General features: G+C 44.4%; 4 protein-coding genes across 6 annotated transcripts; 1 reads left to right on the forward strand and 3 right to left on the reverse strand.

Moving 5' to 3' along the window:
• The first annotated feature begins 76 nt into the window (after positions 1-76).
• On the forward strand, positions 77-509 carry LOC6625532 (uncharacterized). Its single transcript, XM_002050978.4, has 2 exons — positions 77-237; positions 328-509. The coding sequence occupies exons 1-2, from the start codon at positions 176-178 to the stop codon at positions 422-424; spliced, it is 159 nt and encodes a 52-aa protein (XP_002051014.1). The 5' UTR covers positions 77-175; the 3' UTR covers positions 425-509.
• Positions 449-2,847, reverse strand: LOC6625531 (mitochondrial intermediate peptidase). Its single transcript, XM_002050977.4, has 3 exons — positions 2,609-2,847; positions 2,020-2,549; positions 449-1,962 (listed from the first exon to the last, which is right to left on the reverse strand). Exons 1-3 carry the CDS (start codon positions 2,747-2,749, stop codon positions 528-530), a joined length of 2,106 nt encoding a protein of 701 aa, XP_002051013.1. The 5' UTR covers positions 2,750-2,847; the 3' UTR covers positions 449-527.
• A 60-nt stretch (positions 2,848-2,907) lies between these two features.
• On the reverse strand, positions 2,908-4,151 carry LOC6625506 (serine protease SP24D). Its single transcript, XM_002050976.4, has 3 exons — positions 3,822-4,151; positions 3,467-3,743; positions 2,908-3,413 (listed from the first exon to the last, which is right to left on the reverse strand). The coding sequence occupies exons 1-3, from the start codon at positions 4,124-4,126 to the stop codon at positions 3,069-3,071; spliced, it is 927 nt and encodes a 308-aa protein (XP_002051012.2). The 5' UTR covers positions 4,127-4,151; the 3' UTR covers positions 2,908-3,068.
• Positions 4,152-4,283: 132 nt separating this feature from the next.
• Positions 4,284-9,746, reverse strand: LOC6625505 (atrial natriuretic peptide receptor 1). Of its 3 annotated transcripts, XM_032436375.2 has the most exons (12): positions 9,517-9,746; positions 9,237-9,344; positions 7,531-7,628; positions 7,130-7,420; positions 6,823-7,059; positions 6,642-6,770; positions 5,959-6,088; positions 5,767-5,889; positions 5,610-5,699; positions 5,411-5,534; positions 4,847-5,157; positions 4,284-4,787 (listed from the first exon to the last, which is right to left on the reverse strand). In XM_032436375.2, the coding sequence occupies exons 2-12, from the start codon at positions 9,342-9,344 to the stop codon at positions 4,632-4,634; spliced, it is 1,797 nt and encodes a 598-aa protein (XP_032292266.1). In that variant the 5' UTR covers positions 9,517-9,746; the 3' UTR covers positions 4,284-4,631. The 3 variants fall into 3 exon arrangements, with proteins under 3 accessions (XP_032292266.1, XP_070066181.1, XP_032292267.1); XM_070210080.1 differs by lacking the exons at positions 9,237-9,344; positions 9,517-9,746 and adding an exon at positions 7,825-7,924 and having other exon boundaries at positions 7,531-7,750; XM_032436376.2 differs by lacking the exons at positions 6,642-6,770; positions 6,823-7,059; positions 7,130-7,420; ... (1 more) ...; positions 9,237-9,344; positions 9,517-9,746 and adding an exon at positions 6,257-6,373.
• Positions 9,747-13,886: the final 4,140 nt, after the last annotated feature.

The raw sequence follows: 13,886 nt of genomic DNA on the forward strand, positions 1-13,886 counted from the left end.
AACACAACTGGAACTGGAGTCCAATTGACTGCGGAATACCATAAAAATACCAGAAAACTTTATTATAGCCTAGTGTGCGTTCAGTTTTTAGTAGTATTTGTTCAATATTGCGAGAGCATAAAAGCATAACAGAAGTCATACGTTAAATAAGTAAAACTAAAATTTCCTAATCCAAATGGCGAAAGCTGGGAATCCATTTAACATTCTTCGCAACATCTACCACAATGAGTTCCAGTGGTAAGTGGCAAGCCGTTCATTGAACATCGAACGTATTTCATTGCCGCATTTGTTTACATAACCACACTTTTCCCATTCTCCAATCCGTAGGATGTTGGTCAAGAGCTTCGGTATGTTTTTTCTGGGCGTGCGAATTGCTAAGGAATTCGTGGGCGTGGAATTGATGCCTACTGTTTTGCCGGCCTAGTGTAAAGAAACCAAATTCGCTATGTATAAAAACAATAGGGCAGTTAACTATTTATAATTAAAAACAAAAATTATTTACAAGCGTATTCTGGACAAGGTTTCTGTTAATTTCTGCTAACAATTAACTGTTTTATCTTGGACTCGTCCATGTCAATCTCATGTATAAGGCTATCGGCTAGTATTCTGGGCGTCATCTCGCGCTGCAAGAAATTGGCCACCAGCTTGCGGCTGGGCACAGCTCCACCATGTGCCAGGATCTCCGCACGATACTTCTCGCCCGCCTGCCGATTGAAGGGATTCGCCTCAAAGTACGTCTGCCAAATCCATGACGCAATGGTCTTCGATATGAGATAAGCGTAATACTTGGCGCCATAGCCCACGAAGTGGGAGAAGCGCAGCTGCCAGGCCGTATTCTCCACATAGGGCAGTCCGTAGTAGCGATTCTGGACGTCGCGCAGCGTTTCCGTCGTATTGGCGCCCTGCTGTGCGCTCTCACCATGATAGACCTGATCCAGAGCCGAGTAGAAGACCTGCAGCTGCGTCTCGCTGGCCGCAAACAAATGCTTGGAGGCGCACAAACGCTGCAGCATATCCTCCGAGATGGGTTTGTGTGTCTGAAAGTGGCGCGCAAATGTGCGCAGCACGCGCGGATCACTGGCAAAGTATTCCATGAGCACGCTGGGCACCTCGGCAAAGTCTGTGGCGCAACGTGTGCCGGTCACATGCTGATATTCGGTGCGCGCCAGCATTGAGTGCATGGCATGTCCCATCTCATGGAATAGATTGTCCAGACGCGCCGGCGACAGCAGCGTCGGACCCGTCCAGCGCGGCTGCGCCAAGCCCAGCATGACCACAACAATGGGCAGCTGGTAGGTGCCGTCCGGCAGCCGCTTGCCGCCCTGAATGGTGAAATGGCAATCCTGGTTTGGCTTGCCGCTGCGCTCAAAGAAATCGCAATAGATATAGCCCAGCAGTCCCTCGGTCTCGTGCATCACGGCCAGCTTGTAGATGTCGCTGTGCCAGCTCTCGCCGGGCTCCATTTCGGTGTTTTGCAAACGCACGCCATACAGTGAGTGCAGCAAATTGTCCAGGCCCTCCATGCAGCCACCCAGCGAGAAATAGGGCAGAAACTCGTTGGCCTGCTCCTCGAGAGATTGTCGCTTGAGCTGTGCGGTAAAGTACGGCGTGTCCCAGATCTCGACCAGCGAATTGGCCAGGCCGCTCTCCTTGCGTTTCATTTGTGTCATTAGCGCAAAGTCTGCATCGGCGCGCGGACGCAGCTGCTCCGACAGCTCATCGATGAATTCGCTGACAAGTTCCGGACGCTCGATGGTGCTGCCATTGAGAGCTCGATGGGCATAAGTCTCGAAGCCGCAGCTGCGGGCGAGCTCATAGCGACAGAGCAGCAGATCCTTGAGCAGCTCCTCCTGGCTATCGGAGGGCTGCAGATATAAACGGTAGGCGGCTTCGCGCATCTGCACATTTGCCGCATTGGTGCAGAGGCCCGTGATGATGATGTTCTCGCCCGCAGTGGGAAAGCTGTTAAACCAAAAGCGTGTCATAAACATAAGCAGAATGGCAGCTCTATGCACTCACTAGTCTCGTATATCCTCCGGTACATTGCTGCGCGACATTACCGTGGGCTGGACGGCGCCATTCATGAACTTCTGGCCCAGCTGCAGGATGTAGTCATTGAGACGGACCACGCGCAGGCGTTCCTCTTCCGGCAAATGTATGCCGCATTGCTCAAAATCGAACAGAAACAATTTGGCCACATGGCGATCCACCTCGGTGGTGGGCAGAAAGTCACCTTCGTGCACCACCTTGCTGAGCGCCTGGTACAGCGGCTTGTGTGTATTCAGGCTCTCCACGACGCCGCAGATGCTAATGCAGGCCTGTTCCGCTGCCTGCATATATTTGTTCTTTGGGTGGGCAATGCGTATAAACTCGGCCAGATCGGCGACCTTGCACAGCGAGTCCGAGAGCTCATCAAAAATGTCCACCATTTTCCGCTGTCGCTCACTGGAGATGGCTTCCGCAATTAGATCCTGCGTGGAACGTTCCACATTTTCCCGCAGCAAATAGAAGCCCTCGGCGTTGCGCAGCTCCGTCATGCGAAATAAGCCCTGGCAAGTGGCGAGCAGTCATAATTGGGTTACTTTCTCCAATTTGGATGAGCACTTACCACATCGTCGCGCGTAAAGTTGATGCGCTTCGTCGGCGGCGCATTGAATGCGGTGGCCAGCGGTGACCACGTGGACAGCATTTTTCGATGCCGCCAACGCTGCAGTGCAGCATTTGCTGTATTTCGGCTAATTTTAAGCATTGTTGTTAGCAGTTCAAGGATTATTTAAATTGTTTGTTAGCCGACTTATTACATATTCACAGCTGATCAGCTGTTTCCGCAAAGACGGAGAGAGAGAGAGAGAGAGAGCGAGAGCATAAGTATACTTGACAAGCCAAAACTAGCTGTAAAATACGTGACAGTGTTGCCAGCTCGGTGCATTTATTTATTTAAACACCATAAATTTAGTAATACCAAATGGACAAATATTTAACTGGTATACATTATTTTTGTGTACACACTATACAATAGTGCTATGTTTTCCAACACTGACACTGCCAACGACTTTTCAATTTAAGGCTTAAGCAACTATCATAATATATAATGCATAAAGTATTGGAGACAATATGCAATTGCTGCTGCCAGAGAGCGCCCGAACAGTTTTATCGATCCATTTCTCTACATGAGTGTAATTGACAAACTTGATCGATTTAACGCCCTCGCATTTCTGTGCACCACCAGCAATGCCCGCCAAATAGCCTTGACACAATATCGGAGAGCCCATATCGCCGGGACAAAGTTGTCCTTCTGCAAACGGCTCCACACAGATATTGCCCTCGGCTTTAAAGTTATCCATATCTTTGCAAAATTCATGATTACGAACGGTGACATCCAAATACATCAATTGATTGGCATATGGGCCATGCTATGGTAAATATGTGATTACGGGCAATCGAACTATGTATTGATAGCTACTACCGGATAGACCTGACCCCAGCCCATGGTGATGCAGCTCATGCCCTCAACTATTCTCAGACGCCTTCGTTTTGCTATCGGCTTTGCATACCTCATATTTTCGGGCATGCGTTCCCTTAAATACAATATAGCCACATCGTAATTAATATAACGACGATATTTCGGATGCAGCTCAACCCGATTCACATGCCGCTTATAATCATCATCATAGGCGTCCAGACGATTCAACGTGCCAAACACAACCAGTATGCCGTGCGGATTCATAATCGCCTTATGACGGCTGCAAGAAAAATGCAAATCAAATCCGAAATCCAAAATCGGCTAACGATGATCCATCTTGGAACCACTTTCGACTTACTCTGTGACACAGTGTGCCGCCGTTAAGATGGCCCGGCTGCTGATGATGACGCCGGTACAGAAATGATTATCGCCATAATATTGAATATACTTCAATGTGCGTATGGACACAATACTCCTGGTATATTTACTGTTGTCCGGTATGATGCCGCCGGCAATAAGCAATTGAAACTCATCATCGCTATTTCGGGTGAAGGTGCCCCGTCCGGCAGAGACCAGACCCAACGGCAACAGCAGCCAGACATACAAGAGCTGGCAAGAATTCATGCTTGGCTTGCTTCGACTAGGTTTAAGTGAGTATAACATTTATTCGAGCAACTGGCTCAAACTACATATTCAAATAGCATATATAGCACGCATGCTATAATATTGCCGTGTCTTTCAAAAATATCTCTTTAACATATATGCTTATTCGATATCAATTGGAATTAACATAAATAATACAAGCTATCAAATCAGCTAGTTTTTTTTTTTTTCATATATAGAGATCGATAAATATGTATATATAAGATAATATAGTAAGGGATTATATATGAGAGCTAATTGAGATTTTTGGAGCACATGATAGGGCTTTTGTTAAAACTAACAGACGAACAATTGTAACTATTATAGCTTGTACTTAATTATGCAGCGTATTTTTAGCCACGTCGCAGATTACATGGATGGGCTAATTACGCCCACTGGGCGTTGCAGAATATGTAGGACACACACACACACACACACACACAGAAGTATATATATATAAATATGCATAGGGGTGTGGATAACAGTAGTAATTTTGCTGATTTGGAAATTGTCGCTTGTGTGTAGCTCATTTACGTTTGGGCAGCTTGTAGTTTGAGGGCGGATGCAGCTTTAGATGATCCAGAAAAACGGGCTGCATGTCGGCACACCAGGATATCTCCTCACGCGCACGCACCGGCCCATCCTTGCAGGTCAGCCAATAGGTGCTCATCAGTCCCTTGCCCTGCCAAATAGAACACAATAGTTAGCTATTGAAGAAGAGCTTGTCCAGCCGGCAAATACCTTGACATCGATGAGACCGCGATGCTCGGTCTTGAAACCGCCAACCTGCTCTAATGCCTCGTGCATCTCCTCGGTGATATGTATCTTCTGCGCCTCGCCGGTGCTCTCCATGCGCGATGCGGTGTTCACAGTGTCACCGAATAGACAATATCGTGGCATCTTGGTGCCCACAATGCCAGCTACCACGGGTCCGGTGTGAACGCCGCAGCGTATTTGCACAAACTCATCGCCGGCGCGTGGAATTCTGAACACAGACGAGGCGTCCAGCAAATCAAGTGCCATTGTTGCAATCTCGCTGATGTGCTGGTTGCCTGCGACAGGGCAGGGCAGGGCAGAGCAGGGGCGAAGGAGCAGACAAACATATGTTTAATTTTTGGCTGTACAAACATATCGCAGCATAAATTAAGGCGCATGGGCACACAAAACCCAAATTAGCGCGTGCTGGTAGGGGAATTGGTAGCGGGGGAGGGGGATGGGAGAGTTTTTGGGTAGACGTAGGGGACACGTGCAGTGAGCTGGGCAAAAAAAGCCTGTTGGATTGACAGGGAAATTTACATAAATTACCGTTTTTCACGGGCAGGCCCGAGGCAACCATATAGGAGTCGCCAATGGTTTCCACTTTGTAGACATCATAGCATTCGATGCGTTCGTCAAATACACGATAGATTGAATTCAAAAAGGTCACGACCTGTTACAATATATACATTTACAGTTAGAGTTCGATTTAGCTTAATTGTAGATTAAATCTAGCTGCCAATCTTACCTCCAGCGGTGTGCACTCGGCCGCAATTTCGGTGAAGCCCACAATATCGCTGAAGTAAATGGTTACAGCCTCATACAGCTCAGCGGGCACCTGTCCGAAAAGATACCCTTAAAATTTAAATGCGAGCACACACACACACACACACACACACACTTACCTGTTGCGTTTGCTTCAGCTGCATGGCCACACTGGGCGGCAGCATTTGAAAGAGCAGCGAATCACTTTTTCGTTTCTCGCGCTTCAGTTCCTTGGCTTTTATGGATAGATTCATGGCATACAGCTAACAAGTACGGTCAGGGGCTTGTTATTTATATAATTTGTTTAGCATTGAATTAAAAAGGCTTTCTACCTGTATGGTTGCTGCCGCATTCCTGACTAGTATAATAATAATTGGCGATACCAGCAGCACAACAACTAGTATGGCTATGCCGATGGCCTCCTTGTGATCCGCCTCCATTAGAGTTTTGTCCACATATTCTCTGCAAATGCAATACACAATATGTAAAAGAACAACCTGTGCTTTGTATGCAGTTCATGGCTTGTGCAGGCACAACCCGTTTCGTTTTGTCTTAAAGCATTTTAATGTTAATGAGTAAGTTATGTAATTAATAAAAATGGCGCTTAAGGAAAATGGCGCATCAGCATACCGATATCGATGCCTACATGCAGACATAAGCTGTTCACAAGCTCGGCTCAGTACGCTGCTAATGGCTATTGCTTGCAAACCCACAACTAACAGCTGCAGAGCTGTTATTTACAGGACAATGACTTGACAACATATGTTGTTTGGTTAGTGGTTAGTGCTTGAAGCTAATGAACATGACTATATCGATATACACAATGCCAGCGATATCGATACTATTGTGCAGTTAGCATCGATAATTATGCCAATCAGCAGTGTTTTGCCGCGTTTTGATCGAGTTGGTGCAAATTTACAAGTTTTATATAAAAAAGTGTATATAAGTTAAATAAGTGAGTGTGAAGGTAAGTTTTTGTATAATATACTTTTGATATGTGCGGCTGATCACTTACTTAATTAGACGTCGCAAAGCCTTTTGCAGTATGCGCAGATCGTCCGTGTAGTTGTGCATAAATTCGTTATATTCAATTGCGCTGCGCTCGTCAGATATATTTGGCTTATTCTTAAGCACCATATTGCTCCTGTAAACGGGACGTGTCAAGGAAACTTATAAACTTAATCCCTTCCACTCACATAAGCTTGACGCGATGAAATTTCTTCGTGTTGGTTATGTCCGTGTACATGGGCTTCAGCATGGGCGCGTAGTTGAGCGTGGAATTGATCAACTCGCGGGCCATAAACTCATAACGCACATAGGACACAAAATTCTCGGCGGTGAGCGGCCCGCGTCCGTAGTAGCGTATGCCGAAGGAGGTGGCTATATTCTGGCACTCGATGCTCTTTAGCAGATTCTTGAAGCCCACCAGATAACTGCAAGAGAGCAGAATTTCAGACAAAATGCGGCCAAGTCACGTGAACAAGAATGGTGGGAAAAACACACCGCCAGACACCGCTGCTGTCCGTCTCTTTGATCTGCTCGTTCAGATGGTGGAGCAGGCCGCGATTGATGGACGTATACCAGTTCATCACTTCGGTAATGGAGCTATCCTCCGGCTCCAGGCGCACACGTTCCCTGAACTCATTGAGGCGACTCTGAAACTCGTTGCGATTCAACATGACCTCCCTGTCGTCCTCGTCCTCATCCGGCGCCGTTGGCACACTAATCTCGCTCCAAGTGGTCATGTTGTTCAGCGCGTGATCCGTGTTGGCAAAGCGTTGCGTCAGATTCGCACTGAGGACACATAGTTTATATGTATAAACATACATATATAAAATGCGTTGTGGATTATTGTCAGTGCGCTGACAAAGGAAAAGTCAATCTTAATCTCAAATCCAACTCACCGCTGCTTGCTGCCGTTGGTGAAGATATAGAAGGCCACCTCGGAACGTTCCAGCTGCAGTCGTGTGACAACTTTACCCAAGTCCGTTGCAATTGTCACCTGGCGTGGGCGTGTGAACACACAAAATGAGATTATCTTAGGCGTGTGTGTGTGCGTTAGTGTGTGCGTGACTGTTTCTGTGTGTGTGTGTGTGTGTGTGTGTTTACTTGCGCAGTTTTATCCTGTGCTGGGCGTGGTTTTGATTAGTTAGTCGTTGACTTGGTAACTCATTGAATAATTCATCATATTCTCTCACTTTTGCATATACTTATTAATTACTTAGAGGTGCATATCCAATATCCGTCATATTCTAAAGTTTTGCTTTTAAAATCGAATACCCTTTCGAAATTTATTGCTCTAGCTGAATTATTTCTAAAGTTGTTATTGATTTATCCAATAAAAATTAAAAAATCGATAAATTGATCGATTTGGATGTATGTACATAAGTCTTAAAATCCCTTGTTCCGAAAATGGTTTTATGCATATTTGGGCTTCCACCCATTTCGGAATTTCCACCCAGCTGGGTGAACTGGCTTCAGCGCTGAAATATGCGTGGCCCATGGACCCAAAGCCGTATTTACCCATCTGCTTATTTATTTTAGCTCAATACGAAGTTTTCCTTTCTGTTATTCTGAAGACAACTATTTTCTTTTGCTGTATGCGCGTTATGACTGTGTCTGGGGAAATCAGATTGCCTCCTCTGCCACGCTCAATTGTATGCCTTAAGGACTTCATTATTCGTTAATAATTCCATCTATGTGGATTAACATTTAATTTGTATTGATTGCGGCAGTTGTCTGAATACACTTGAGTGTACTCTGGCGTTGCACAGTTGAAGCTTTCGCAGAATTGACTAAAGGCAATTAGGCGAACTTACAGGCTAAACTCTCAAAATTTCTCCGAAACTTGTTTGACTGCAAAGTGTTTTCTATATAATCGCCGATATGACTTGAGCTGTTTGTGCACTTTATTTACGCATCTCGATTAGCGAAGTCAAGGCTAGAGTATGCAGTTTTCGTGGTAGCTTGCGATTATATTTCCTGCATTTTTTGCATTACCAAGTACGTGACCCAATTCAAGGACTTTTCAGTTCGCTTTCAGCTCTTCGCATTTCCGCTGTTTTGCGGCCACGCCCACGGCACACACACACACAGACACTGGGCTTGTAACTGTGCCACTGCATATCTTGTCTATCAATTCACTTTAGCATCAAGCAATATATTTATTATTTCTCTCTCATATTTTGCACACGCATTTGCATAAAAAGTGTACAGGAACAGGATGTGGCATTGGGCTGCGGGTCGGCTTGGGGCGAGCTCCTTACTCAAGTTTCTTGAGTGCCTGGTCGAGCGGCTGCTCGTGGCATGAGGCACTTACCTGAGCAAACAAATATTGCCGATTGGAGACAGCACCCCAGCCACCCACAGCCAACAGGCAACAGCCAACAGGCAACAGGCGCCCGCCTAGATTGACCATCGCCATGGCCACAGGACACTTGTAAGCTCTCGTACATCTGTTTGCTGGTCAAGTGAGCATTGAGTAGGACATGAACCTTCGTGCGTTTATTGTGCCTCTCTACTTGGGCGTATGATTGAATTTCAGCAATAAATTTTAATTACGCACCATTCTCTGCTCTCTCGCATTCTGTTTGCTCGCCTTGGCACTTACCTGCGTCTCAATGTCTGCAACATCGGCCCGGTACTCCAATATCTCCTGCAGTGTTAGCGATGTTTGCACAATCAATGCTAATATTGGTATAAATGGTAGAATTATCATCTGCAAATATATTTATATATACATATATAAGTATGTATATATACAGTGAAAGCTCCAACAATGTACAACTGCCTACATCTTAAGTTGTCTAAAAATTGTGCTGTACATTTTGCAGAATACGAATATATATTAAGTTTTGTGGAATGGAAACGTTTTGAGTCCGACATTCAACCTTTTTATGTTCCTGAACCCAATCGGATTAGTTGGATAAAGCACAAAACACCTTAAACTGAAACTCAACTGAAACTTTTGATTTAGAAACAAAAAAATGAATTTAATTAATTGTATTTATAGTTTTCATAGTTCTATTGAATTTGTGATTCGTTGTGAACGGAAATCTAAATTCGTAGATGTGGAAAACGAAGTTCATGAATCGCAACTGAGGTTCATGGTTTGAACCGCGAACCCGAATCAGGCTTAATTTATGTTGTATTCGTACTACAAGTAATCAAAATTGACAATTATTAATTATAAGTTAAACAAAATGCATACGAATATTATTTTTTTTGCCATTTTCTGTGGCCAACTAAGTTCATAAATCGAAGTTGAGCCATTGATTCGAAGCGTGAACCGAAGCAGGTTAATTTTATTGGATTTTCGCTTCTATAAAAGCAAATAAATAATTAAGTAAGGCAAAATATAAATATTTAATATTTATTGCCGTTTTTATGAAGCCCTTTCAGCTCAAAGCAAAAAAACAAGAGAGTGAGCGCTGTGTACGCTTTAAAGAGCTCTTACTGTACGCAGTTACATTTGAGATCCGAAGAGTTGCTCCCAGTCAGGACTATCTATTCTCATTTGTGTGTCTGTGCGTGCGTGTGTGTGTGTATCTGTGTGTATCTGTGTGTGCGTGTGTGTGTGCTTTGAAGTGTGATTGGTCTTTATCGCGCACCGTCGCTAATCGCGACACTTCATTTAGTCAACGCACGTGACCGCCCCAACGCCTCTGGTACCCCGCTCCCGCTGTTCGCTCAGCTTGTGGGCTAATTAAGATGCATACGCTTTGCTAATTAATGCTGGCTAGCCTCGCAGGCTGCCCGCTCCTTGGGTCCCCACAACTCACCTGCATCAGCTGCAGGCGTCGTCCCGTTTTTATGGCCGGATTCCGTGCTGCGGCACTGCAGCATCTGCCGCTGCCGCCATTGGATATATCCTCGGAACTAATCGAGCGCACGGAAATTTTATCGAGCTGCAGATTGTGATGTGTCTGTGTGGGCAACAGCAGCAAACCGCCGCCGCCAGCACCACCTCCGCCGCCACCTCCTCCACCTCCTCCACCGCCGCCGCCGCCGCTGCCGCTGCGAGCTGCGGGATGATTCGATTTGCAGTTGCTAATGTTAATCTTAATGCACGTGGATGTTGCGGCTGAGGCTGAGGCTGAGGCCAATGCCGAGGCTGTTGCATCCACAGCCGTTTTCTCTGTTGTTCTATGCATGGCGTGTTGTGGTTGTTGTCGTTGTTGTGCTTCTTGTTTTGGCTGTTGTTGTTGTTGTTGTTGTCCTCTATTCAATTTGCAAGCTGCTTCTTTACCATTTAGCATATTGTTCATTGCCCATGCGAGCACATCGAGAACGGCTCATAAACACAAACGTTTATGGCTGCATAAAAAGCAATACATAATTGTTGCTTGGCGCGGTTCGATTCAATATCCGTTTCTATCAGACACACTTGTAGAGTTTCAGCCGCAGCACTAATGAGTTGGGGGCGCGTAAAATAATTGCAAAAAAAAAAAAATGATAGAAATGAATGATAAATAAACACATATGGGTGGGCGTGTGCTCAACCACGCCCCGCTCAGCCAGTCAGCGTCATGTCAGGCACAACGAATTTGATGGATGAGCAGGCAGAGTCTGGGCCTGACCGTGTGGGCATGGTCAAGGATTGTTTTGTGTCCTGTCGCACTTTCAGTTTAATTGAAGTCACATTTGATAGCTGCTGCCTTGGCGCGCAAAAAAAAAAAAAAAAAAAACAAAAGCAATGAGCGGCGAGTAAATAAAGGATTATTAGCGCAAAGTATATCACAACTGTTTTTTCCCCAGTGTAGCGTTGGGCAAACAATTTCCACAAGGTTCTTCAGCACACATCCGCGCCCCACACACCCCACACACCACACATATCCTTATTACTGCCTGTTGCTCTGGATGTTTACTTTTCACACACATCAAGCGCATTTATTGATTAAAGTTTTAATTGCGCTGACAAATTGTCATCAAAGTGGGCGTAAATAAACACATTAATATATCAAATAAACATTAAAAAAAAAGATATGATTAAAAAACTGAATGGGCATAACTTTAGATGCACTTAAAAATGGTGAAAACACTTTTTATATTCATGTATTCGAGTCGTAAATTTATCAATTTAAACCGCAGTCGCGGCATGAAATATAATTTTTCCATATCAATTGCGCCCACACATGAGCAATAAATATTATTATTATTATTTTTTTATTGCCCATAACCAAAATTCAATTATCTATTCTGGGGGCAAAAAGCACTGAAATACCGTTATTATCGCGTTCTGTTCGCGACCTTTCGTAAGGAATGCGCGTGAGTTATTTCCAATAGAAGCGACCGCCAGCAACTGAACTTAAACCTGTTGAGTTTCGTCCGTTTATAGTATGGTTCTAGGCATATCCCTGGGGGGGAGCTCTAAAAAGCACCCCAAGGACCACCCACAATGTTAGGCTAACAGTCAGCTGTTAACTGTCACAGCTGTGTACAGAAGGCTTGTGAGCCAAAAAAGAATGTTTTAATAACATTTTCAATGACTTTTTAAGATAAATATTATTTATTAAATATGTTATTTGCCAATTTGTATTATTTAAGTTAGTTTCTTTAACTAAAACCCTTAACGATGCTTGAACGTAACGGTTGAAATATTTTAACAGCGTACACTGCTTGCCGCACTGCCTGCAACTGCTTCTTGCACTGCTGCTAATGCTGCGACAAAGCTGCTTGCTATGCTCGCACAAGCAGCACAAAGCTAATTGCTATGGCGAGGATGCTGCTAACAATTTTCTTTAAAGAAAATCATTTCAATTTAATTGCCACAACACGGCGTATGATTAATAACTGGCCATTAAATTAAGTTATTATACAAATTCAGATAGGCTGTCTGTGTCACGCCTCTTTGTGAACGCGCATGAGATCATCGCGCGATAAATTAGACTCCATTGTCGCCTCCAAAGACCGCCTCGAGCTAGGCGGACTTTCCCAAAAAAAAAAAAAAAGAAACAACGGCCATTTGCATAACCAGCTGTAAAAGTGTTTAAACATTTACAATCGCCGGCGATTGGCTGAATCTGAATCCGCCAAAACGTAATGATATACGAAACAAGCCAAAAAAAAAAGTTAACAAAAATATGCTCAGATAATATACATCGAGTGTGGGTAACCAGAAACCAGTTCTAAACAGTAGAAAAAAAGTAAACAACAAGCAACGCTGCTGTTGGTCGCATCATTGGAGACCACCTTGACTGCCGTACGCCTTCCGCCCCTCGCCTACCGTCTCTCGCAGCACGCGGCTCGCTTCTCCCTGAGCCTAAATACAATTGGATCGGGTAACTTTGAACTGGGCGTCCATAGGTGTTGCTGCTGTCGCGCTGCTATGGTGTCCAAATTGATGTTTCAATAAAGACTATAAATTTATGACTTACGAATCAAGTGGTTGAGAGACATTCCCATCCACGGCCAACGAGTAGGTGTCGCCATTGGTGCCACAATGAATTAATTTGGACAATTTATGAGCCAATCTTGCGACTGACAACGAGCCAGCCAGAGACGAGATAGCACCAGGCTAGGCGATAGACCATGTATTTTCACCGCTCCCGGTGGTCGATCGATCGTTTCTATTCGAGAAATTGAATTATAATTTGATGCCCTAACGCATCTGCATACATTAACGAATGCGATCGGTCGCCACATAAATCTGGCAGCTGCGACACAATTAGCAGAGACGCCAACTGACCAAAGCCGCCACCCAAAATTGACAGCCACCACCGGGCCGGGCGATCCAGCCCAAAATGTATGTACATAAATAGTCTGCATTGCTACGGTCCAACAGCTGAAAGATAAACATAAACGTAAACATTCAGTTGATCTATGGCAAGCCGATGTGGCGATACTCTATGTAGAGCAATTGTATATCATTAAATAGAATGTTATCTCTTATCTTTCGAGAATATAGCAGAATATATAGGAAATGTATATATATATATATATCCTCTTATAGCTTCAAGTAAGGCACAGTGTTAATCCAAGCTAAATAAACGCTTTAAGTGTTTCAATAGCTCTTACATACTTTGATAAACTTATGGTGGGGTGAAGTCGGGTTGAGACGAATGCTGGAAACAAAACCTAGTTTCAATATAAAGAAAAGCAAGGTTCAAAAAACAAAACTTTAGATGAGACATTGTTGCATCAATAATATGCGATCAAGTTTATCGTTATTTGCTCGTCACTTTTCGATAAATATCGATTTGTATCGATTAAAGAATATATTTTCTATAATTCGATATAACCCATAATTAATTGCCTTTAG

This window comes from Drosophila virilis, chromosome 5 (genome assembly GCF_030788295.1).
Source record: "Drosophila virilis strain 15010-1051.87 chromosome 5, Dvir_AGI_RSII-ME, whole genome shotgun sequence".
Classification (NCBI taxonomy): domain Eukaryota; kingdom Metazoa; phylum Arthropoda; class Insecta; order Diptera; family Drosophilidae; genus Drosophila; species Drosophila virilis.